This window comes from Chelon labrosus, assembly GCF_963514085.1.
Source record: "Chelon labrosus genome assembly, chromosome: 22".
Classification (NCBI taxonomy): Eukaryota; Metazoa; Chordata; class Actinopteri; order Mugiliformes; family Mugilidae; genus Chelon; species Chelon labrosus.
The window spans coordinates 2,776,585-2,803,807 of NC_140355.1; the positions used below are offsets into that span (position 1 = coordinate 2,776,585).

A 27,223-nucleotide genomic window follows, 5' to 3' on the forward strand; every position below is an offset into this window, starting at 1 on the left:
CTCAGATTATCTTTTTTGTGATGGGTTTACTTATTATTTCTTCAGGCACGTCACAGGATGGACAAAGAGATCAACAACAGGAAGTGTGATGTCTTGCTCAATGGCGGGTCAGAAAATGTTATTTATTACTAGAAAGAAATCTCACGCTAGCACTTTATTTTACATGACACTGACGGATTTTCTGTCTCTCAGGTTTCAACAGTCAAAATGGATGGACATACGGGTTGGAGATGTGGTTCGTCTCAAGAAAAACGATTTTATTCCAGTAAGATAAGTTACTTCTCTAATGCAATATAAAAATGATATAGAATTCTATCATTTAGCGATCGACTGATTTGATGCCATTTTGTGCTATGTTAGTGAGAATGTAAGGACAGAGGTTAAGACAGTAAAACAACTGTGAGCTTAAAGCAGGTCAGGAACACCTAAACCAGATAATAATGTTGGTCAGATCTGATGTTAAATCTAATGCTTGATGATTGTCACATTATTAAAAAGTATAATTTTTATCCTCTTCAGGCTGACATCCTGCTGTTGTCCAGCTCCAACCCAAACAGTCTATGTTATGTAGAAACTGCTGAACTCGACGGGTAAGACCACTCACCTGTTGCCATGTTTCTTTCTATACACACAAAGGGGTGAAAAAAATCATCCTTATCACAACTCAGGCTGATAAATTCTTAGTTTTGAACTGTTCTATCTAAATTGAATGTTATGTTCAAACCTTCTGTTAGACATCTGAAGCTTTCCTTGCTTTCTGAGGTTTTTGTTTAACCAGTCTTCTTTTTTCCTCAAGTATTCAGTCAACAAAGTACTCACTGATAAGAGAACGGTATATTTGTGCAGCGCTTTTGCCCAGAGTTAAACAGCCTCTGCCAGCCCAGAGTTGTGTGACTCATGTTACTATATTTTCTGCGATGATTAAAGTGGGTAACACCTTTAAATCAAACAAACATGTGTACAGGTGCCTCCAATGGAACCATTTCACAGCAACTGGCCACTAAAGTGAAACATGGACATCAGTGTCATCTTTCTAGGGCTTTGTCTGTGTTTTCAGACATGTGTGGCATGCAGCTAACATTGAGAAAGAAAGAAATAATTACTTTCAGTTGTAAACTTTATTTATCTTATTTATTCCAAGTTTTCCAAAATATTCTCAAAAGTTTCCATCTTAATTTTCTGAACTGGAACCTAGCTCTGGTTTCCTGTTAACTGTGACCCTCCGGAGTCACTTTTCATTCTTTTGTGCATTTTGTTCTCTTGTTCCAGTGAGACCAACCTGAAGTTTAGATTGGGGCTTCGGGTGACTGATGAACAACTGCAGGAGGAACGCCAGCTGGCTGAGTTTGACGGTAAACATGACCCACAACCACAAGCCTGGTTCATTTAAATTTAAAATTGATAATAATAATAAAATAAAATGGGTATAATTGCACATTTCTAGTATGTATTTCGAGTAATTCTAAACTAAGAGAAGCCATAATCATAACTACTTCTTGTAACAGGGCTATTTGTCACGTCCTTATCCACATGAAACAGGGGCCAGTAAACTAATAATACCACAGTGGCTGTTACACCGATAACGGCAATAGTAACAGATAACAATTGAGGTTGTTTGCATTATGCAATGTGTGTTTTATGCAAGGGATTTTCAAGAATATATTTCTGCTTGTGAACTTCCTGATTCCGTTTAACATTTCAGGAAGGCCCCAGCAACAACAGTAATCATATATCATGCTGTGTCATAATTCTGCCTGATGTGCACCTATACTGTTAAGAATAAGCAAACTAAAAAAAGCTGAATTAAAGGGACTAGGATTAATAGAGGTCAGAGGGCTGATTTTGTTAAAGGATCCAAGTCCAGAACATATTAACTTGTCCCAAACATGTATACGTGAGTTTAAAGCCCTTTCTGTGTTCTCTGGTCTTTTTCATAGCCCTGATTGAGTGTGAGGAGCCAAACAACCGTCTGGATAAGTTCACTGGGACGATGCTGTGGAACAGGGAGCGCTACCCTTTGGAACTGGACAACATGCTACTCCGAGGCTGCAAGATCAGAAACACTGAAGTCTGCCACGGGGTGGTCATTTTTGCAGGTGTGCAAGATATCACTGCAGAATATCACCTCAGAAAGAGAAACAGATTTACAATTTCAGTGATTTTGTCCAGTATTTATTAGTTGTCCATTCGATATAAGCATCAAATGTCCCAGTTGCATCAAATTAAATTTGATCACGACAAGGAATAATGTTGACTTTTATTATTGAATGATCATTAATGACTGATGCCATAGGAGCCGACACCAAAATCATGAGGAATGGTGGCAAGACGAGGTTCAAGAGGACTAAAATCGATGAGCTGATGAACTACATGGTTTACGCAGTAGGTCACTTTTTTTGTTGTTGTTTGTTTCATGTGTTTCTTTAACATATTGCCCCATCCTCACTTGCTTGCTTGGTAGAGGCATGATTCTGACTTGTTCTGCTTTTAGTTAATTGGTTCGAGCCAGCATTTTCACAAGAAAAAGGCTTTTCTTTCTGATCTCCTTCACAGTGCCTTTCCTCTAAGACTGTAAATTCACATCAATTAGCATAACATGATATGAGTATGTTTTTTTAATAGGTGCTAAGTGTGTAACTGTGTTTCTTCACCCCCTCATTGTAGATCTTTGTGGTGCTGATCCTGATTGCGGCAGGTCTGGCTATTGGTCACAGCTACTGGTACACGGATATTGGCTCTAAGGCCTGGTATCTGTTTGACAACAAAGACCAGACTGCCGCCTACAGAGGCTTCCTCAGCTTCTGGGGCTACATCATCGTCCTCAACACCATGGTGCCCATTTCACTATATGTCAGGTCAGTAAATCCATACAAAGATATGTAGGTTATATACAAAGGATTGGTGCTATATAAAGACAAAGGGACTATTCTCCACGGCTGGACACCATTCATGTTCTACTTTTAATTCTTTGGGTAAATGTATGTCAACCCTTGTGTTATGAACTTTACCAGTTGATAGCAGCTTAATAGTTTTTTGTTTTTTTTAATGAACAAAAAACATCAGATGTTCAAATGAAGTGTGTCTTGGCCACAAGTACCAGAATTAGAATTAGAATACTTTATTAATCCTTCACCGAAACTGTTTTGTTGCTGTTGCTCTAATAAAGTGACAGTTGCAAGGTGACAGAGTCAAATACAAATAGAATAAAAAGTAATAAAAAAGTAAGAAATGACCTCTTGTGGTGTTCTGTGGTGCATTTGGGTAGGATGAGTCTGTTACTGAAGGTACTCCTTAGACTGGCCAGTGTGTTGTGGAGTGGGTGGGAGGAGTTGTCCAGGATGGTCTTCACTCTTGCCAACATCGTCCTCTCTGACACTGTGTTCAGAATGGAAAAGAATCCAGCTCCGCCCCTACAACATCACTGGCCTTGCAGATCAGTTTGCTGAGTCATTCTCAGCCTGCTGCCCCAGTATGCAACGGCATACAGGTGCGCACTGGCCACCACGGACTCATAGAACATCCAACTGTGCTCTAATAAGAATACTGAATGAATACAGCAAGGGCCTGACTTGCTCCATCGTAGGAATGGGGTCTTTTACAAGTCGTGTTGTTCCAGTATCCATCCATGGTGCAGCCATATGACGGACCATATTCAAAGAAATAAATTGATAAATGATGGCTGGTAGAGACAGTGTGGAGCCTGAGATGCTTGGTTTTGCATTGCAAAACCTGTTTGACATGTAGTTGTACAATGGAAAGAAAGGGTTATCCCCCTATTGGAATATATCTACTCTTCTGAGAGCAGGTGTTTATTATGACACTGATAATTTAATGTGTTCTGCGAGATGCGAATGAAATGCTGATTTAAATCTTGAAATGTATCAGGAGTACATTAAGATTCACACTAATGGTTCAGTACTATCATAAGTGGTTATTTGTTTTTCTGATGTTACAAGACAGCTATTACCGGATCCTTTAGTCAAAGGGCACCTCTTCTTCTGAGAGCAGTTTTCCATATAAAAGCGGTCTTTTTTATCTGCAGTGTGGAGGTGATTCGCCTGGGCCAGAGTAAGTTCATCAACTGGGATCTGCAGATGTATTGTGCCGAGAAAGACACACCAGCTAAGGTACGTTCCTTTCTTCTCAGTGGATGCATCCCATTCTGTTCTATCCAAATAGTTTAAATCTTCTCACCATCGTAGGGTTAAGGTTTATTATAATGAATGAATAATAGACAAAAATATTTTCAAAAATGTGAGTCCGCCACACCTAATTCTAGAGAAGAACTTGTGATTCTGTGTCCTTTTAATGAGACTTTATGACAGTTTCCCAGGGAAGAAAAACATCAGCAAACATTTGTGAGCAGTGAATTTATTTAGTAAATACACTGACACATATACATGGTCAACACTGTTGTGGATCATTTTCTTTATATCATGTTCTACTTTCTTGAAACTTTTGTGTGTTGACTTGAAATAAATTGTCAACTTTCAGAGTAAAACTTATTTTTTTTTTAAAAATACCAAAAAGTGTGTACTTTATATGAAGTACTTTATACTTTATGCTAGTAAGTTCTGTATATAAGACATTAATACCGTAATTATTATCATGAAAATTCATGGTACTACCTACCTGTGCATCTGGTGTATATAAATTCCTTCACTGACCCTGCACAGGCTCGTACCACCACCCTGAATGAGCAACTCGGCCAGATCGAATACATCTTCTCCGACAAGACGGGCACTCTGACACAGAACATCATGCAGTTCAAGAAGTGCACCATCGGCGGACGCAGCTACGGTACCGATGCGCTTTATTTCTTATCCAAACAGAATAACAACAGAACACAGAGGTCTAGTAGTGTTGGAGTTTCATTTGTAGGTATTGAGTAAACCTTTGAGAGGATGGAATTAAAAGCTACTGCAGGGACAGCAGAGGTAGATATGTCTTGAAGTCGTAAAAAGCAAGGATTTTAAGGTTTCTTCAAAAAGGAGCCCTCTCATTTCTAACAGTGTAAATGTGTACTGCTGCTGTTGGGTGTAGTTTACCAAGAACTGACTTATATTAATTAAATAACAGTTTTTTTTTATTTGTGCGTAACTAGCTGATGATTTCTCAATTAGCTGATCAACCTGATCAAGTCTGTGAAATTTTTAAAATAAAATAAATTGTGGAAAAAAGCCAACCTAAAGCACAATTTCTAGTAGTCTGCACAACCACTAATCTGCTATTAAAATATTTGTATCTATTACTCTTTCTGATCAATCAGTCAGCTGACTAATTGATCAGTCAGCTGACTAATTGATCAGTCAGCTGTTTCATCCGTGGAATTGTTCAATCTCTAAATGTTGGCTTGTTGATCTATTATTAAATCCATGTTCATTTTAGCTCGAGTTATTAAATGTGCCTTAGAGGTGTTGACAGAATAGAATACAATTTATTCAAACGTCATAACACACGTGGATTAGATTGTATTCTACAATCTTAAAGTCTGTACATTTAAATTGGTGAACCAAGGAAAAAAAGAGAGGCTCAGAAAGCGTATGAGTGACACCTGCTGCCCTGTTATAGCAATGACAACTGTCTCATTTACCAAACGCGTCAATGCTCCAACAGGATATACGGGATGGTTTCGCATTCAGCTTACAGGAACTAAAGGGTTTGTGTTGTTCCTGCCTGTCCCCACTGACTTCGGTGTGTTATCATGAGGATGAGCTAGTAGTGATCCATCTGGGATACTCTTACAGAGAGAATGACGATGAGAATAAACAGGTGTGTTTGTGAATCTGCATCACAAACACACCTGCTTGTGAATCTACAAAGGAAAAGAAAACAAATAAAAGCAAAGGTTCAAGAGATGAAATCATTATACAAGGACAATAAAATGGTGTAGATAAGAAAAGGAAATGGTAAAATGAATCAGTCACTGCCCGTGTGTATGCTTTTCTTTATTTGTTTTTACGGTCATGAATTGTTACACCCTGTATTATAGATCTGCATGTTTGTCATTCCACATTGTTGCTCTCCTCCCCACAGGTAACCCAACCACTGCTGAGGGAGTGTCTCTGGACCGAGGACGGGTAAAATATTAATCTAAATATTGACTTTACTGACTGTCATCATTAGATTTTTTTATATTTAAGGATAAAATATGAAACAGTCATATTGTATTTATTTCTAAAAAGTGAACCCTATTCCAAGTTATAGCTTAATGTGCTAACAAGGATGAATTGAGTCAAAAAACATTTTCCGTTTTCCTTCAGCCGGTGGACTGGAGCTGGAACCGGCGTGCTGACAAAAAGTTCCAGTTCATGGATCATTACCTGGTTGCCCACGTCCGTTCCAAGAAGGATAAAGAGGCCACGGAGTTCTTCAAACTGCTGTCTCTCTGCCACACTGTCATGGTGGAGCACAAAGATGGTAATCCTAAAATAATAATTTGGGCAAAGGTGAATATGCCTGAGTTGAGCTGAACTGGGACGGACAAGTGGCTACACTTGTATTTAGCTAAAGACAGCTTGTCCCTAAGCAAGCATCAAGTCAGACAGCTTGTTGAATGAAAAGATGAACTATGGATGCATTTCTGTGGAAAATAAAACACTGATACTGACATGTACGGTTTTCTCTCAGATGATCTGGTGTACCAGGCTGCATCTCCAGACGAGGGCGCCCTCGTGACGGCAGCCAGGAACTTCGGCTATGTGTTTCTTTCTCGTACGCAGGACACCATCACCATCTGGGAAATGGAGCAGGAGATGACCTATGAAATGCTGGCGCTGCTCGACTTCAACTCTGACCGCAAACGGATGTCTATCATTTGTAAGCACGAACACACTTCTGTAGTTGCGCAGTTACTCCCAATCAAAGTAAAGCTGCAGAGAATTCACATGAAAGCTCAGGATATATTTGTAAAGGTGGAAACAAAGCACCTAGCCATTGGGCCCATACATAAAAGATGTGTGGACTCCATCACATGACCCGTACATACATCCAAACCTGGCGCAGATTGTCCGTGCCTTTTTAGTTGAAATTTTAGCTACAAATTAGAAGAATGTTATGAAAAAAAATACTGACAATAGTGTTACAGATGAAAACAGCCAATCAGATGGATGAATTTGAACTTGTTTAACACTTGAAACGCAGCACTTGGACTTTACTTTGACCTTACAGCAAAGCTTTGAGACGTCCATGTGACTTGTGCTTCCTCTGACCATCTGAGTCCCCTGTGTCTCGTGTCTTTCAGTGAAGTTTCCTGATGGTCGTATCCGTCTGTACTGCAAAGGAGCAGACACTGTCATCTACGAACGACTCGCCCCCAACTCTAAACACAAGGACACTACCCAGACTGCTCTGGATGTGAGTTCAAATGTCTTTCTATTAATTTGTTGCGTAGAACTCACGTTTTGTCGGGGAAGGAAACACTGTCTGATTTCTGTCTTGCAGAGCTTCGCCAACGAGACCCTCCGAACGCTGTGTTTGTGTTACAAAGACATCAGTGCAAATGAATTTGAAGCCTGGTCCAGGAAACACAAAGAGGCCCAGTTGACCATGGTGGACCGAGAAGCTGCCCTTGACCAAGTGTACGAACAGATTGAGAGCAACCTGATGGTGGGTAGAAAATGACACTACTTTAGTTTGGTTAATAAATTGAAGATAAACTTTTATTTAAATAAATAAATAAATAAACCACCTACAGATGGAGGTGCTTCAGTGAACTATGGAATTATGGATTGACTGGAAAAATATTTAAGCTTATTGCATTTCTTCACAGGAGAAGAAGTGTATTTTTTTATGCCATTAATTCTTCCTTACCCAAACATCTGGGTATTTCTACTTTCTATCTTTTAAAATGATAATAATCGTTTGTCACATCTAACCATCAATGTCCTCATTTAGTTGATTGGTGCAACAGCTATTGAGGATAAGCTACAGGATGGAGTACCGGAGACGATCGCCAAACTGGCAAAAGCCGAAATCAAGATCTGGGTCCTGACTGGAGATAAGAAAGGTAGCATCACTTTAGACTACAGAAAAGAGTGGATCTGGAATAATGTACATGAGAGGCAACAGGAATCCATATTGTTACTCGCTGTTAACCACTGGTTAGCTTTGGATTTGTGAATGAACCTGCAGGTTTTACGCAGAATTAACTCGCCATAAGAGCTCATGTCATGTCCTTTTTAATTCATCCCCAGAGACGGCAGAGAACATTGGCTATTCCTGTCAGCTTCTGACAGATGACATGCAGATCCACTATGGAGAAGATGTCAAGTAAGTTCACTAAAATGTCACTTCTGACTTCTGGAAGAGGTACTTACACTGCTTGTAGCACACAGGTTCATTTCAGACATGAAGAAAATCTTTAACATGGGACGTTACTATGCTATGTAACACATTAGTCATGGAAAATACTTGAATACTTGAAATGTAATGTAACTGCAAAAGAAATGCCCGAAGTTCAGAACTTTTGGAAACAAGTGCAAGACTATTGAAGGAATATTGTTGGACATATTGTTGGCAGCAGAAGTGTGTATGGAGTCTGTTGTTGGTAATCTGATTTGTTTTTTTACACAATAAAATGAGTTGTTAAATCTTACCTTGCTCTGTGTCTCTCTTATCTTATCTCACATCTTGGTTTTAAATAACAATCAGGGATTTAAGAGAATCATATTGTTCTTCTGTTGTTTCGGTCTGTAGCGAGAAGCTGAGGATTCGTCAGACCAACAGGAGAAGTGAACCTCAAACTTTCCGAAGCAAAAAGAAAGCTGCAGAGCCTTTCTTCCCTGAGACAGGAAAAAATGCTCTCATCATCACTGGTGGATGGCTGGTGAGATTTGTTTAATATCAGGATAACCTATATTTTTCAGTATTTATAGTATATCACAAATGCAGCTATATTCTTAAACTAAAAAAGAAATGTTTAAAATTTCCCAAGATCACTCTGTCTGCTTGTTTTAGTGTTTCTGTGCTGCTTTCTTTTCCCAGAATGAGATTCTCTATGAAAAGAAGAAGAAGCGTCGTCGTCTGCATCTTCGTCGTCTGGGAAAGCGACCACCTCCCAGCAACCCTCAGGACGGACAACCAATGAATGACTGGGAGAAAGAGATGAGACAGGTATCAAAAATAGATGAGAAGAGAAATATACACTCCTGATCAAAATTTTAAGACCAGTTTAAAAATTGCAAGAATTTACATTTTGCACTGTTGGATCTTAAGAAGGTTCTAAGTAGTGCTTCAAAATGCAAAAAAGAAGAAATGGGAGTGAGACAAGAAAAAAAAATTTGAGTAAGCAATTTATTGCAAACAACCATTAAACTGAAATAGGCTGTTCATCAGCTGATCAAAAGTTTAAGACCACATCTCAAAAAACCGAAAACCCCCTAAAACAGAAATAAAATTTTCAAAAAAGGACTCAGTAATGAGTATCTGCACCATTCGTGTTAATCACCTCAAAAATTCGTTTCGGCGTGCTTGATGCTAGTGTTTCCAGGAGGCTAGTGGGAATGTTTCTCCAAGTGGTGAAGATGGCTTCACGGAGGGCCTCCACTGTCTGGAACTGGTGTCCATTTTTGTAAACTTCTCTTGCCATCCAACTCCAAATGTTCTCAATTGGTTTTAGATCAGGGGAACACGCAGGATGGTTCAAAAGAGTGATGTTATTTCTCTGGAAGAAGTCCTTGTCAGGCGGGCATTGTGAACTGCAGCGTTGTCCTGTTGAAAAACCCAGTCATTACCACACAGACGATGGCCTTCAGTCATGAGGGATGCCCTCTGCAACATCTCCACATAGCCAGCTGCCGTTTGACGCCTCTGCACAACCTGAAGCTCCATTGTTCCATTGAAGGAAAAAGCCCGCCAGATCATGATGGCGCCCCCTCCACTGTGCCGTGTAGAAAACATCTCAGGTGGGATCTCCTTGTCATGCCAGTAACGTTGGAAGCCATCAGGACCGTCAAGGTTAAATTTTTTCTCATCAGAGAATAAAACTTTCTTCCACCTTTCAGTGTCCCATGTTTGGTGCTCTCGTGCAAACTCCAAACGTGCAATTTTGTGCCGTTGAAGGAGACGAGGTTTTTGAAGACGTTTTTTGTTCTTAAAACCCTTCTCTTGAAGATGCCGTCTAATGGTTATGGGACTGCAGTGGGCACCAGTGACAAGCTTAATTTGGGCCGAGGATCGTCCCGTGTCTTGTCGGACAGCCAATTGGATCCTCTGGCTCAGGGCCGGTGAAATATTTTTGGGTCTACCACTTGACTTTTTTTCCCCCATAACCCTCAGGATCTTTTAAGAAGTTTAAAATGACTGTTTTACTGCGACGCTGCGAGAGGCCTTGCTGATGCAGCTCAACAATCCGACCGCGTTCAAAGAGAGAAAGCTTTTTTGCCTTTGCCATCAGGAGGTCATGACAGTGTGGGTACCTGACAGAAAATGACACTGAATCCACATTTTTGCGAAGATTTGGGCTTTTAAAGGCTGTGGTCTTAAACTTTTGATCAGCTGATGAACAGCCTATTTCAGTTTAATGGTCGTTTGCAATAAATTGCTTACTCAAATTTTTTTCTTGTCTCACTCCCATTTCTTCTTTTTGCATTTTGAAGCACTACTTAGAACCTTCTTAAGATCCAACAGTGCAAAATGTAAATTCTTGCAATTTTTCAACTGGTCTTAAAATTTTGATCAGGAGTGTATGTTTAATGAGCAGTGTGTCTCAGATTGATTTAATGTGATCAAACATGGTGATTTGTCTCTTTTTTTGCCCCATAGGTTGACTTTGTGGACATGGCCTGTGAGTGTGAGTCAGTCATCTGCTGTCGTGTAACTCCAAAACAAAAGGCCAACGTGGTGAGTTTGGTGAAGAAGTACAAGAAGGCTATCACACTGTCCATCGGAGACGGAGCCAACGACGTTAACATGATCAAGAGTAAGGACACAAATTTAATCTGCTCAAAAAATGTTTCTTTTGTGTCTCATAGTCCTGCAAACCTAATCTCTCTCCTTATCCTCCGTCCATCCAGCTGCAGACATCGGTGTAGGTATCAGTGGTCAGGAGGGGATGCAGGCCGTTATGTCCAGCGACTACGCCTTTGCTCAGTTCCGTTACCTGGAGCGCCTCCTGCTGGTGCATGGGCGCTGGTCCTACATCCGCATGTGCAAGTTCCTGCGTTTCTTCTTCTTCAAGAACTTTGCCTTCACTCTGGTCCACTTCTGGTACTCCTTTTTCAGCGGATACTCCTCACAGGTCAGCATCTGTACAAGTTATGTCATTTTGGTTTTAGGCATAGACTGTATAGAAATATGGATAATGCGTCCCCACTTCCTTGCATTGGCCAAACTGGCGTTATTTTCCCGGGGATTGGGCAGCACCATCTTGTGAGTGGTGCCAGCCAGAGCCAGAGTCTGCCCAGTGCGATCCGAGAATGGAGCCGCGCGGAGCCACAATATTGATGACCTGACCACGCTTATGCCAGACTCACGTTTTTGTTTAACTAATACTACGCTCTGCTCTACCTCCACTATTTACTAGAAAATCATGGTTTATACACTGTACTTATTTAAAGTTTTAGTTTGGCCTAAGTCCCATCCACTAATATGGAGGGGGGGGGAGCTTATGGCCTACACTACAGCCAGACACCAGGGGGCGCTCTACTTGCTTTGGCTTCACTTTGAGGAGCCGTTCCACCATCCATATTTATATGGTCTATGGTTTAGGCATGAATGAACTACTGAATGTTAATACATTTCATAGAAACCAATAGATAAAGTAACTTCTAGTAAAGTTTTTTGAAGGTCATGGAGTTTGCTTAGTTATAATCAATGTGGTGCACCCACAGCTGGTATTCCATCTTTTTAACCTCCATCTACATTCAAACACTATAATGGAAGACACTTGCCTGCCACAGAAAACCTGTAATGAATAAACTCCATAATATTTCGGTTTTTGATGGAACATTCCTACCACTTTGGAAACAGATTAAAATAATTTCAGGGAGAGAAAAAGCAGAGACCAATAATGAGAAGTTCAAAGATTTACCATGCTCAAAAACTAAACTCTTATAATTTTCGAATAATGTTTTTATTCATATTTTTATAGAAAGTAATCAACCAATAACCCAGTTTGTAGGGTTCAGCCCCTGATATCATTTAGCTTCATCCTGGCATTTGTATGCACCCACCATCAGAGACGATAAAATATTGTTTTCCTCTCTGCAGGTCGCCTATGAAGACTGGTTCATCACTCTCTACAATCTCTGTTACAGCAGCTTGCCTGTTCTACTTGTTGGACTTCTTGACCAGGTAAAAACATACTTCGTTATACACATGAAGAATACAGGTGCAACTTGTGACATGCTTGTTTTACAGATTCATATAACTGCTATTGAGATAAAGCCATCATTTGCTGAAAAAGCAAGACCAGTGCATTCATGGTTGTGGTTTAAAAGCATCTTGTGTTTAACTTTCATTATTATTAATCAGAAGGACAAATCAAAGATTGCTTTGAGAATGGAATCAGGTGGTGTTTAGATCAAGAAATCAGTGAGAAGCAAATACTCTGTAGTGACTACTGACTGTTCAGAAATATTGGAATAACAGTTGGAAAATGGTGACTACCAAATAAAGGAGATTGTGAGGCCCTGTTCAGACCTTGCATTAACATCCAACATGGGCAATCCCATCACAAGTGGCCAGCTTTGAATACGTGGTTAACACATGGCATTAAAAAACATCTCCAGCCATCTCTTAAGATTCAATTTAAGTTTTGTGCTCTGTACGTAAATAAACAACAACATCATTTGAGGCAGAGTAGAAAATTTTAACAGCACCTGCCTCTAATGGATCACTACTGCTGTTTTAGAACTATGATCAGCACTGTTTTTTGTGTGTGCGTCATGACCTTTGCACGCATGTTAAGATCATTGATCTCCACCCTGACGTAGTAAAATTTTGAGACATTCACAAAACTCAAATATAACTCCAACCCTAGAGATTACGCACTGTAATCTCTGGTAATAAAGCGAAATGGAGAAACTGGTCATTGAGGAAATATGTAACTTAACACCACACAGCTTCTTATACAACCACACGATTGCATCAATAATTAACAATTAACCACTCCGGTATTTAATGACAGAATCACAGAGTGATTTGTTATTTCTTGTTTAGATTTGTTTATTACTCAGTTAACAGGTTCAAGGACAGAATATTTTAAAAGACTTGTATTACTAATGAACAGACATCACTTGTGGTGCTTTTGTCTTTGTTGTGTGTTTCTGTTGCTTCAGAACTGAGAACAGCGCTGTTTTATGTGTGTGCGTCATGACTTAGGCACACACGTTAAGTTGTTATTTACTCAGAACCACCCTGATGTTAGTTAGACCTCCACGAAACTTGGAAACATTATCCATATCATACCTCCACCCCTGGAAGTTTCTGTACGCACCATAATCTCTGGTAATAAAGATAAGTAAAGACAGGAAGTATGTAACTTAAGCGGCTCCTTATGGATCTACATGACTGGATCAATAATTTACCTCACTCCTAATACATTATTTAATGACAGAATCAGACTTGTGTACTCATATTAAATACTTTCATTTGTAAATTATTACCTAGATTTATTTATTTTTTAGTTAGTCAACAGCTACAAGGACAGAATATTTTAAAAGGCCATCATACTAATGAACAGATATCACATTTATCTCAAATGTCAACACTTGACGCTGGTCACTTGTGATTGGATTCCCCAGAACTTTGAGATTAATGAACTGAAATTATTGATTTGTTGCAAATAAGGTTGTTGTGGGACTTTTGTGTTTACTATTTCTCTATATTTGCAGAGTGATGTGTGTTTTTGGTTGAGGCAGCACTGGCTGCAAATGACAACACTAATAAAGCACTATTTGATAAGGAAAAACCAGGAGAGATACAAGTGTCAGATTTATTATCACTAGAGCTTGTCCAGTCTGAGTATTCTGCCAAATAGTGAAGGGTTGGATCTGCTTCCTACGTCGCATGGGTATAAAAATGTGTTCCATTCCCTCCTGTTCAATATAGTATAAACAAAATGAATCCAGACTTCTGTTAATTTCTGCTTTTCCCCCTGCAGGACGTTAATGACAGACTCAGCCTGAAATTCCCCAAGCTCTACTTGCCCGGCCAAAAGGGGGTGATGTTCAACTACAAGAGTTTCTTCATCAGCTTGTTCCACGGCATCTTTGTCTCGCTCATCACCTTTTTCATCCCGTACGGAGCGTTCCTGCAAACCATGGGACAGGATGGAGAAGCCCCCTCTGACTACCAGTCCTTTGCTGTCGTAACTGCCTCATCCTTGATCTTTACGGTCAACCTGCAGGTTAGTCGCAAATTCCTGATTTATGCAGCTGTGGCTCTGAGCTCAGGCTCAGAATGACTATATGTATTTTGCTTATTCATGAATAGAAGTAGCCTGGAAATCAGACCAACTTCCCTTCCCATAAATAATTTTATGGCAGAAAGTTGGCATTATAGCCATAACTGTAGTTTTAAGTAAATGGATAATCAATGTATTGTTATGTAACGTAATGGACCAGGGTTTCAAATCAAACACATAACACTTTGTTCTCTCATTCATCTCTTATTTGTCAGATCTCTCTGGATACCTCGTACTGGACCTTCGTCAACTGCTTCTCAGTTTTGGGCAGTATAGCTATCTACTTTGGGATAATGTTTGACATCCACAGCGCTGGGATACATGTCATCTTCCCCTCAGTGTTCACCTTCACTGGTCAGTAACCATTCACCTCGCTGTAAAACACTTAATTCACTTTTCTGACTAGTCTTTTCTTTAAAAGTTTCTTCTTACACTTGCAAACACTTTTGTCCAGCAGCAGAAACAAACTTTAAACATATTGAGATATTAACACTGAAATATTATCACATTTTAAACTGATATACCTAGATGATTAGGAAAGGGTGGATTATTCAGATACAGAGCGACATTATCATGGTGCTGGACAGTTGTTTTTGGAGCTTTATTGCTAAAAAAGGAGCCTACTATAGTCAAAAATGATGCAGTAAAAGAGAAAAATAAAGTTGTGGACTGAGCAATGCTGTACCATGCTAAAAGAATTAGCACCCACTTTGGTTCTGCTCCTCCTCAGTTTAAGCAAGATAAAGAACCTTTTTTTTAATTAAAAAAATAAATAAACTTTAATAGCGGCAAATTGTATGACATCTAGTTCTAGTTAGTTTTGTCCTTAAACCTAAACCTCAGTGTTGCAGGACCTTTCAGCACCTACTTAAATTTTTTTTCTTCAGTTTTTCATTTGAAATAGCATGAGAAACAATTTGTATGCTGAGAAAAAGCCAGAACAGTAGTTTTTTTGGATATTAAGAGAAGGTATGCACTCCACTTGTACACTTTCTACTTGTCCTATATCATATCTGTTATACACTGAATACAGTGTATTATCGTATGCATAATATGTCTGTCAGAGAGAGCTCCTCCTTCTGTTGCTTCTCTTGGTTTCTCCAAATATGCAAAATCTTGCTTCCAAGATTGTTCAGCCTTTTCAGACACATCTGTAATTCTGGGGTATAAAAGACACAGCTGTCCCTGTTTTTTCTCTTGATTCAACCAATAAAAGGCTCCAGTCATGTGATTATAAAGGGCCCCTCTAGTCTCTTCTCTACTTACACATATATGTTATGTTTTTGCAGGGGCAGCATCGAACGCTCTGCGACAGCCCTACCTGTGGTTAACCATCATCCTGACGGTGGGCATCAGCCTGCTGCCTGTCATCTGCATCCAGTTCCTCCATAAAACCATCTGGCCTTCTGAAGGAGACAAGGTGAGACACCTGGGAGTCCAGTGGCCAACCTGCTAATCACTAGTCATTCTGGCCCCTCTCAGGGAAATGTTGATGGGACTTCTTCAGAGACGCGCACACAAAGAAGAAAAACAAGGACAATAACTACATAATCTATGCCAGTTTTGGATATAAATACAGTGTAGATAAGTTAGTAGTAACATCAGGTGCTGATAAATTCTTTCACAGAATTATTTGGATTAAATAATATACTGAAATTTTGTACAGTAAGAGTTTGTTCAAGATGTACTTTTTATTTTCAGTTATAATTTCTATTTCATGTAAAATGGGAATGTTATGATAAAATAGTGTTTCTCTAACATTACCTGCTTATTTCCCATCATCCTCCAGGTCCAGAGAAACAGGAAGAAGTATGAGATGCAGTTGGAGGAGGACGAGAAGAAAAAGCCGTCAGCTTTCCAGCGAGGCAGGCGTTCCCGCCGATCTGCCTATGCCTTCTCTCACTCCCGTGGTTATGCTGACCTCATCTCGTCGGGGCGGAGCATACGAAGGCGCCCGCCGGCTCGTGGTGGACCCCAGGACAGCATCAGGGAGGTTCCCCACAGAGAGGCCGAAAACATCTGAGTGGGGGTGGAGCGTGAGATGGAGCGAAACTACAGGGTTTGAAAATATCTGGGTGTGCCAGGAGGAGTGCCATTTTTCTACTTGGAGTCTATGCTGAAATGGTTACCATTGTCTGTCTGGTTGCAGTCTGAGGAGACCTTTTCTCTGGTATTCCAGTGTTAAGTGGGCTTTTGCTCCAGTCTATGACCAGCTCCAGTTCCACCTCTATGCACAGACTTCTGTTATAATGCAAAAAAATTAAAAGCTCACCGAAGAGACGACCGCCACTACCGGGGTACTAGGTCATACAGCATCTGTGTGACTGATAATGTTGTTTAACTCAGGATTTTTAAAATAAAAGCCTTATTTTTAGTCAGTTTATCTGTGCTCACCACTACTATGGCTGACGTGATGCCGTAACGTTGTTTGATATGATGCCTTTTGACGTTTTAGACTGACGTCTGCAGAGCACTTTCTATATTAGTTTTATTAAAATTCCAAATCAATATTCCAGTTAATTCTTACTGTACTACATGAAATCAGACTGCAATATCTGTTGTTGTGTTTTAACGTTTTATTCTTAATAAGGTAGAATGTTACTATGCCAAGCTATGCAAGGGAGTCAGACGTTATAAAGTGTGTCTTAATTTAAAAGTAAGTTGTGAATAGTGATCTTTCCTCCTCCTCTGTATCAGACCTTGGTAGTGTCCTTGCATGTATGTGTTACATTCGCTAATCTGATGGACTTTATCCTCAAAATCATTTTAATACCTAATGTTACTGTTCTATACCTCACATTTTGTTAATATTTGTTTTTCTAAGGTGCTTTAAAGAATCTCTACAGGGAACCTGCTGCAGCATCAGTTTCAGTCTTTTACAGTTTGCAGAATCTAAACTGAAGTGCTCTTTACTTGTACTACAATAAGAAAAGTAATTCTTTTCCTTTCTATTTTTATTACTTATAAACCGGATATCCCATATGTCTGAAACTTTCTGTGAATTATCTGTGTGTCATTTGTTGTTTACAATTTTTTTTCCAGTCCCATAATCACATTTAGCCACAACTGACACTCTGTTACTGTATCCTCTTCATGCTAGCGTTACTGTCTGCAGATAATGTCATTTTATTGTTGAATGAATGAAGGCAGTGGATCACTGCTGTTGACTAGGGTGTTTCTGTCCTGTGCATGATGGTATTTTAACATGTGGTTGTTAATAAAAGCCAAGGGCATGTTTAGCAATCTGAAAAGAGTGTTTTTTTTTTTTTATTATTATTATTATTATTGTCCTTATGTCTGTGTGGCTTATAATATTGTTAGGTCTCTGCATTGTTCAACAGTTCATGATGCTGCAGTAGACTATACAGTACTGATTTATTTATTTTCAAAAAAATAACTGAACAAGAATTAGACAATTCCTCTGCATATCAAATTGAAAAAAATAAAATAAATACATTGTATCCAGAACAGTTATAACCATGAATCAAAAATGTATATTAAGTGTACTAATGTAACTGTGGAGAAGTGGATTTAGACTGTTGGCCACTGCCCACTTACATGCAGAGAACAAATTCCTTGTATTTGTATACACAAGGAATGGTTGTATATGGAAGGTATATGGCTGCTATTCCTCCTCGTCATCCGACCATCCCTATTCTCAGCATACTGTATATGAGTAACCTCTTCAACCAATGCTGGATGCAACTGGTCTTGAAGTCTTACCCTGTCTGTTATGTTAATAGTAAGAAGATCAGTTGGAGCCTTCCTAATGTAGTCCTCACTTCAATTTAGGACCCTTATCTGATAATGGTCTAAATGCTTTCAAATCTCATCAGCTGGTGACCCACTCTACCCCACTGGAGTATTCCAAGATTCCAAAAATCCAATATGCAGTGTAAAGTTTTTGCACCCTTCAAGAATTTTCTACAATTCTGCATACAAATTACACAAAACATCAACATCTTCTCACAGTCCTGAGAGTAGACAAGGAAAACCCAGTCAAATGAGCAAAATCATATAGTTGTGTACTTGTGTATTTGGTAAAATGAGCCAATATTATATATTTATGAGTTGCAAAAGACTTAGATAAACTTTAAGAAAGTTTAACTAATATAAAATAAAATATAAGTAAAATCTAGTAAAATAAAAAAAGTATAAGCAAAAATGTACAGGAAATAGAGAAAGAATATATATTGTATACATAGGAATGATGGTAAGGTGCAATAGTGTCCATTAACATGAACAGCATGGAGTTATCTGTTACTGAAAGGTGAGTTGTTGTACATCTGGACTGCGAATGGGATGAAAGAAGTCCTGTAGCGTTCAGTGTCGGAGCGGAGCTGGATCAGTCTGTTGGAGAATGAGCTCTGCTGTCCCTCTATTGTCTGGTGTAGTCCCTCACTGAGACAAACATCTCCAACTCACTGCCAATAACATGACCAGCCTTTCAGATCAATTTGTCGTTCCTACTCATGTGATTTTTGCTGGTGCTGCTCCCCCACTAACCACAGTAAAGTACAGTGCATTTCCAGGAGCACAAAATAATTTCAAGGCCAAAGTGGAATCCATCTGTTCTGATGTGTTTCTAGTCAGTGTAATAGGACTCAAGTGCTGTTCCAAATCTTTATCATTGACTTAGCTAAGTCAATGACCCCAAGCATACAAGTCTTTCTACGAAAGAATAGTTAAAGAACAAAATTAATCTTTTGTAATGGCCAATTTGAAGTCCTGACTTTAATCCAATAGAAATGTTGTGGATGGACCTGAAGCAAGTAGTTCATGTGAGGAAACACCAGCATCTCAAAGCTAAAGCATTTCTGTACTGAAGAATGTGCTAAAATTCCTTCCGGCCGCTGTATACGACTGGTCAGCAGTTACCGGAAATGTTCGGTAACTGCTGACCAGGTAGAAATTCTCTGTTTCCTCTCTATAGCTGAAGTACTTCTAATCATTTTGACAGGAGACAGCAACCATCCCCAGATGTATACAGATGTCCGATTCACTTCCTTCTTTAATTGATTTCTTTTGCTCTGACATGTCCTTGTAATCTACTTTGGTCTTTCAGATGCAGTAGCATTTTTACTTCCTTGTGAGCCTCCCTATGTCATCTTCCTAATCCTCACCAAAAACAAATCAGTTGCACAACCTGTTCTCCGGCACAGTGAAACAACAATTACAAACAATGCAACTTTTCTGGTTTACCGCTCCTCACTGGTAGACAAACACAGATCAAATTCTCGAATCCACTTCCTGCATTTCTCCCTGCTCACGAGAATAGCCACTCCCACTCAGTCGATGTGTTTCCTGCTTCCTTCACCCTGCACAGATCTGTAAGTTTACAGATGGGTGTAAGCAACATGGTGTGACGTGCTTGTCAGTGGGAACAGGAACAGAGAGAGAGCTCAGCTTAGCTTTGGCTCTGTTGCTTTCTTGTTGAAAGAGGAAGTGCAGCTACTTCACTCTCACCGTGTAAGAGGTGAAATGGCGCAGCAAGAAATTCAGATAGACCAGGAAAAACATTTCTGTTCGATCTGTTTGGATGAAATCAAGGATCCAGTGATTATTCCTTGTGGACACAGCTACTGCATGAGCTGTCTCAAAAGCCACAGCGATGAAGCTGATCAGAAGAAAATCAACAGCTGTTCTGAGTGCAGACAGGCCTTCATGTCTAGGCCTGCTCCGGTGAAAAACAATGGGTTAGCAGATTTAGTTGAGGAATTTGAGAAGGCTGGACTCCAACCTGCTCCAGATGAACACCAAGCTGCTCCAGATGAACTCCAAGCTGCTCCAGCTGAACACTGCTATGCCGGACCAGGAGATGTGGGCTGCGATATCTGCACTGGAAGAAAACTGAAAGCCGTCAAGTCCTGTCTGCAGTGCCTGGTCTCTTGCTGTAAGGAGCACCTCCAGCCTCACCATGAATCCCCTGCCTTGAAGAAACACAAGCTGAACAACCCCTCAGAAAAGCTTCAGAGGAAAATCTGCTCGAGGCGCCTGCGCTCCAAGAAAGAACAAACAGACCATGACAAAGTGTTAGAAGTGATCAAGAAGAAGAAAGAGCTCGGTGCCTATCAACAGCAGATCGAGCAGAGCATCCATGGGCGCCAAAGAGACATGAAGATGCTCCAGCAGGAGTTGGAGACCATCCGCCACTCTGCGGATAAAGCTGTGAGGGACAGCGATAAGATGTGCGCGGACATGATACGATTATTACAGCAGAGAAGGTCTGAGGTAAAGCACCAGGTCAGAGCCCAGCAAGCAAGCAAGCAGCAACAACTCAAAGATCTTCGGGACAAGTTGAACCGGGATGTTGCGCAGCTGAAGCAAATCGAATCTGACCTGCGGCAGTTCTCACAGAAAGAATCGCAACCAGCTCTTCCTGTCAACCCTCAGTGACACTGCAAAAACCTGCTGATATCCAGACTATCATGATGTCCTTCTGACCTGAAATTTGGGCATGCACATATACCTCTACTGAATACTGGTTAGTGTACAACACACAGATTTCACCATAAACAGACAGCAGCTGAGACGCATTTAACGAATGTGCTCTTTACATCTCCAGAAAATATATGGACTAATAGTCTTTTTTGAAAAAATGTCACAATCATCAAAAGGCCTAATTTAGACCATTCGGACAGAATATCTTGTTTACATGGTCCATATCAAATTCAAAGTATTATCACACTTCTTTTGTATAGTAGTGGCATTAATGTGCATCCGAACGTAGTGATTCACTGGCTCTGAAAAGTCAACCAGCATCAACAGCATCTGTCCTGTTCTGTATTTTGAACCTGTGCCAGAGACCTATAAGCTAGAAGTTATTCTTAGTGAAGAATGGACCAAGATCTCACTGCTGCAGGAAACTGACGAGGAAAAACGAAACGGTAGCTAACGACCCAGCATCTGTGTTTACCACAACACGTGGCTCAAGAGAAATCATGAGAACTACTCTACTGACCAGACAATATTTAAGCATTTTACTGTACTTTAGATGTAGCAATAATAATATGCTGTCTAATAATCTTTGGTTTGCTGTGATTTTGTGTACCCGTACTCATTCATTTTACTGATGTGTTTCTGTAAATGTGCAGAGGATTTATTCTTAGCAGTAATGCTGCACCTTGCTTTTTGCTCCCATGATTCCTGTGCCACAGAAGGATCTCTACAGCGTTATGCATGTCTGCTCTCAGGCTGCTGAAGATGACGCAGGAAAACATTCTGAATTATATGATAAGATTTGTCGGGAATCACTGTTGCCGAAAAGTTAGAAGAGGGCCTTTATTTGACCATGTGGTTCAACCTGGTATAAGCTGGAAACTAAAGATAACTACTAAAGACACAGCCTTTTAACTTCTTATGTGTGTGATTGATGGAAAAGTTATTTGTCTGTACACTATATCTGAATGAAACAAGGAAAAAAGATCTACTACTGTTGGAAATATTTAAATAAAGAACGATGAATGATTTAATCTTGATTCCTTTCTTTGACAAAAAACAAAAAACATATAACTTTGGAAGGGTGAAGGGTTAAGCTGGGGCCAGCATTATCTGTAGAGTCTGATATAAGAGAATCCCTCCAGGAAGTGTCCTTGGTCCTGTTACTTATAATGATACTTACTTATAATACTTCTAATAATATTACTATCAATGATACCTATATGTAGTATGTCAAGACAGAATTATATAGAATGTTCAGTGTTGAAGTTTGGCATATATACACTGATCAGTCATAACATTATGACCACCTTCCTAATATCGTATAGGCCTCCCTTGTGCCTCCAAAACAGTTGGGACTCATCAGAGAATGGACATGGGCCTTCTGAGGGTGTCTTGTGGTGTCTGACAACAGAATATTGTTAGAGGGGGCCTTTGGGTCCTATGGGTTGAGGGGAGGGGCCTCTGTGGATCATCCCACAGATACTTGATCAGTTTAGGATCTAGTGAATTTGGAGGCCAGGTCAACACCTTGTGCTGTTCTTCATGTTTTTTTAGTTGTTCCTAAAGTGTTTTTGTGTGTGTGTCTGTGTCAGGCTGCATCCTGCTGGGGATGGCTGCTGCCATCAAGGAGTGTCATTGCAGGTGTTGTGCAAGTTCACACTAAACGAGAACTAGTTCTAATGTTGCGGCTGATCGCTGCATTAAATAATCGCCTATAGATGTTTAAAGACAGTTCAAAAAGTCTAAATATGGGATCAGGAATCTCCACACCACAATTTCAAATTTAGGGTATAACATTACAGCTAAATGATTGGTTTATACAGCAAACAGGATGGCAGCAATTATGGATCTGGAAGAAGTGAGAAAAGCTAGAAATACTTCAGTGTTCATTTAGAATACAAAGGCATAGAAAATAGATGTTGAATTTTTTAGTTGGGTTCATGTTAACGGGAAACAGGTTAGCGGATGGGACGGTGAAATATATATATATATATATATATTATGGATTTTACAGGGGATGTTAAAAAACTCATTAAAAAGAAAATATTGGAAAATTGGCAGAGAAATTGGGATAGGGACAGTAAGGGGAGACTGTACTATAGTGTGTATTACGTATTACAAAAAAAGGGTGATTTATAAATATTTAGATTACACTGGTAGAAATGAGACATTATTTCAGGAGGGAAAAGCAAACTCACAGCCATGCACACACATTATGATATAACTGAAAATGCTGATAAAGAAAAGGCATGGTTACAACAAAAAGTAAAGAGATAAATTTAGAGAGGGGGAAAAATTCTTGGTGAACACTGTTTACCGGCTGTTTAAAAGATGTTCTATGTTCGAGGAGTTCTATGTTCGAGGAGTTCTACGTTCTCTTACATGTACAGTAGACGGTGATATGCTTCTTGAAAGTTGGTATGGCCATTCGCCAAAAAGAGGTAAGAGATGTTGTACCATACTTTGTTTAGCTAGCTTGGTTCCATTAGCTCTCAGTAGCATTTAGCATTAAAAGTCCAACTGGTTCTGACACGCTAGAATCCATCACAACCAGCAGTTTCATACATTCCAGTAATTTAAACTGGAAATAAAAGTTAAAGTAAACGCCAAGCTAGCAACCCCATCTTGCTAGATTTAATGTGAAAACTCTTTTCCCCTGAGGCCTGAAGACACAAACAGATAATTTAACTCAGATTACTTTGGAGTTAAGCCTGTCTGCAGCCTCAGTTTATGGGGTGTCCACTAAACCAGGTGACCTATCGGGGCACCCATAATTAAAAGTCGACAAAGTGTTCATTGGGGACTGTGGAGGGGGCGTGGTGCGTCGGCTGCAGGAGAGAGGTGTGGAGAGGGCTCATGAGAGCAGCACCAGGTGAGAGTGATTGGCACACCTGCATCCTGTTAGACTAATCACTCTCTCCTTTTAAACACAGTAGCGTGCTGGACCTGGGAGAGATGAGACACGACACAGCGGTATAGCGCGAGACTACACCTGCAAAGGACGCCTATAGACGTGTAACTGTGTTGTGACCTGAACAATAAAGAACGAAAACGTCATTGCGCTCTAAATCCTCGCTGAAAGAACCCACAGTGGCATCTGAGTACGCCACAGGGACATCCCCTTAGCCGCATCATATTCAGTTACATTACAAGCATCAGTCTAATTGATATCATTCTCATCCAGGCTGAAGGTTTTGAACAACATGGCCCTGATGACAATCCTGCATTCATATTCAGACAGCTCTTTACATTAGCAGTCGCTCAACGCTGCATCCAGAAATGTAGCCATCGCAATGCATCCATAGCTCTCATCTAGGCTCTGTGAAGAATTGATAGAGACTTAAAAGACATGTCATTTAGAAGGAAATCTTTACTCTTTAAACCATTCAGTATTAATCTGTCGTTGTATTGAAAACTTCTAAAAAAAAAACGGCCGAGACAACGTGAGCTAAACAATCGCAAAGGCACTGGTAGGCCAAGGAAGACGGCTTGAGATGACTGAATGATTATCACCCCAATCCTATCACCCCTAGAAACCCTCTTCAGGAAGTAGGCTGGCATGTGTCAATGACCTCGGCCTGCATGAACAGAAAAGGCCACACTGTATTATGCAAATATGTTTTTCAATAATTATTTAAAAGAGAATGCAGGATTCTGGAAATAAGGTCTGGACAGATGAGACCAAGATGAACTTTAATCAGACGTAATCCTAAATCAACAAAGCTAAAAGCTGAATAAATAAATAAATAAAAATCAAGTGACAAAGGCAGTTGTTTATTCTAAATTGGCATTGGCTGATAGTGCCTTCGATACACCGGAGGGGACAAGAGGCGGCTGTAGTGGAGGCCTGGGAGCATCACCAGAGAGGATAGCCAACATCTGGTGAAGAATTGCTTAATATGTCTCATTTCTTTATATAAATATTACTTATATAAATATTATTTATATAAAGAAATAAGCATTTTAATCATGTTATTTGATTCTGAAATCTGGACAGATGCAAATAAAGGAAAACAAAATGCCTTAGTGCACAAACATTACAGTCTGTCTGCAGCAGACAGGAACTAATTACTGACTAGATATTTTCTCCTTTATGCTTATATAATTCATATGGCTTATTTCACTGATTACAAATAAATACATATCTACATTCTGGCATGGCATTAACTAAGGTTTGTGTGTTTGACTCTTCACCTGACAGTAAACACTGTTTCCGCCACAGTTATGTTTTAGAGACCTTTGAACGGCTGCAGTACCGTTTGCAGCCTCCAGGTGTCACTGCATGACTGTGTTTGCCTCTCTCAGCTCTGTTTCGAGTGGCTTTGGCTCCAGTGAGAAATCAGTGCGTGGGTCAGCCGTGGGAACATCACAAATGTTTTCCCATATATGCCTGAATCTTCTTTTGACAGGGCAGCTCACATTTTGTTCAGCATTTGGCATTGGCTGATAGTTATGGCCTCGTGATTTATGTGCGGAACTGAAAAGTCAAATTAGTTATTTTTTTCTTATTATACAGCGTGTCTTCAATTCACAGCCTTCCGTGTTTACTTGTTATCTTACCAGTTCATCTCTTATTATGACCTTATGATGAGTTTGCACAAGCATTACAAGCATATACAAACGAATTAAACTTATTTCTTTTCCCCACACAGTCCAGTCAGCATCAGAACTGCTCTTGAATTTCTCACAATATTATAAAATGTCTCCTATACATCCCGACACAGCTTTGTCAGGTGAAATAGGATGTAAAATATCAATAAAAGACAACTATAAATGGATTAATTGACTAAACAGAAGAACAATCAAAATGTTACAAGAGTCATTGTTAAAAGAATATGTATATATATCATCTTGACATAATGAAACAGACAGAGATGGCAAATCTTAAATAAATCATCTGTAATCAGGTGCCAAAAAGCTTCATTTTAATGAATTAAATTCTCAGAAAGGCTTATGAATAGCTTTGATGGGTGGTAGTTTTGTAACTTAACCATTCTAAAACAACCATATGAATCTGTAGATTATACTTATAATTTTCTGCTCGACTGGAAAGTAATGTTTCATGATTTTGATAACAATTGCAATAACTAAAAATAAGAGGTACAGTAATCTGAGATTACGGAAGAAAAATGTGTTAAACTGGGCAAGATGGGTTTGACTTAATAACTGGTATTATTAAGTCAAACTAATAAAGTTTTAATCAGTTGGTCAGAAAAGCAGTGTTCATTCTGAATCCTGGCCCCATAGAAGAGTTGCTCTTTTACCACAATGGCCTAATTCAGAAAATCTAAATCTAAAGCAAGACAAAGAATTGCACATCAACAATACAAAATACTAAAGAAAGCCAGTGCATTCTAATTTCATTGTATTCACATTTTAGACGTACAATTTTAGACGGTTTGCAGCTCCATGTATTTTTGTTTTGTGTGTGTAACAAAATGAGTTCCAACCATAGTCCTGTGGAAAATCGCTGAAAACTGATGAATGAAATGAATGACCGAGGTTACCGGCCACCTCTCTGATAGAAAGCAACGCTGCATTACGTGCATCCATCTTATCCATCTTTTGCTGTGAATGTCTTGCAGCTTGGAAGCGGTGCACGCCACCAGCAGTGAAAGCTACTAAAGAACATAATAAAGTCATTACTGAAACTCAGTGGAAAATGTGCACCAAAAATGGTATCAACAGTGGGCACGCAGCTGTTTTTAGATTAATTACAGCTCTGCTATATATTTTAAAGAATCAGACTCATAATGCAGCTTTACTCTGGCTATGATCAGCCTGAGGAAAAGCAAACTGTTTAATTTTATAAAAACAATATTTTTAAAGGTTTCTAGTCTTAAAAGCAACCCTGCACGAATGACATCAGTCTCAGAGTTTTTTAAAGTTGAGATTTATTCGATTCATCCCTACAACCAATAAAACTGCTGTAACACCGTTAACAGCATGTTAAATCATCTTTTTTTGGCTGCTATCTCTCAGTCTCTCTGTCAAATCTGCATCAGTTCCACATCAGAGGCCTCCGGGCAGACTTAGGCGGTGCTCCATATTTACAGTGGCAGGAGGATTGGGAGGTTTTTGACTAGATCCCATTTGTGTGAACCTATTAGTGCTCAGCGCTCTGAGCTCCCTCTGATACGCCTCTGAGATTAGGCAATGGTATTACTGTAAGAGGATCGACTTGCCTCGAGGTGAGGGCCGAATATACGGAGCGAGAGAAAGAGAGAGCGCGGAACACACACAAAGACGGGAACATGCTCACGCAGATAGGACCACACACTCCCCGGGATAAAATCAGGACCTGGCAGTGAGAGCGGCACAGAGGTGGAGGGAGGAACACACACGTTTCAAAATGACGAACTGAAACCAAGTGAT

At 39.8% G+C, this 27,223-nt stretch overlaps 1 protein-coding gene across 1 annotated transcript in view; it reads left to right on the forward strand.

Moving 5' to 3' along the window:
• atp8b1 (ATPase phospholipid transporting 8B1) overlaps positions 1–17,658 on the forward strand; it is a 35,170-nt gene extending 17,512 nt beyond the window's left edge. The window contains exons 6-30 of the mRNA XM_084572729.1: positions 46–107; positions 193–265; positions 520–590; positions 1,270–1,352; positions 1,938–2,096; positions 2,294–2,382; positions 2,665–2,855; positions 4,043–4,127; positions 4,677–4,800; positions 6,037–6,080; positions 6,264–6,420; positions 6,631–6,819; positions 7,244–7,356; positions 7,444–7,608; positions 7,897–8,008; positions 8,196–8,271; positions 8,698–8,827; positions 8,986–9,114; positions 10,765–10,921; positions 11,016–11,239; positions 12,211–12,294; positions 14,105–14,350; positions 14,623–14,761; positions 15,697–15,827; positions 16,197–17,658. Coding sequence (XP_084428855.1) covers positions 46–107; positions 193–265; positions 520–590; positions 1,270–1,352; positions 1,938–2,096; positions 2,294–2,382; positions 2,665–2,855; positions 4,043–4,127; positions 4,677–4,800; positions 6,037–6,080; positions 6,264–6,420; positions 6,631–6,819; positions 7,244–7,356; positions 7,444–7,608; positions 7,897–8,008; positions 8,196–8,271; positions 8,698–8,827; positions 8,986–9,114; positions 10,765–10,921; positions 11,016–11,239; positions 12,211–12,294; positions 14,105–14,350; positions 14,623–14,761; positions 15,697–15,827; positions 16,197–16,430 — 3,267 coding nt within the window. The 3' untranslated portion in view covers positions 16,431–17,658. The remainder of the gene's footprint in view (positions 1–45; positions 108–192; positions 266–519; positions 591–1,269; positions 1,353–1,937; positions 2,097–2,293; positions 2,383–2,664; positions 2,856–4,042; positions 4,128–4,676; positions 4,801–6,036; positions 6,081–6,263; positions 6,421–6,630; positions 6,820–7,243; positions 7,357–7,443; positions 7,609–7,896; positions 8,009–8,195; positions 8,272–8,697; positions 8,828–8,985; positions 9,115–10,764; positions 10,922–11,015; positions 11,240–12,210; positions 12,295–14,104; positions 14,351–14,622; positions 14,762–15,696; positions 15,828–16,196) is intronic.
• The last annotated feature ends 9,565 nt before the right edge of the window (positions 17,659–27,223 follow it).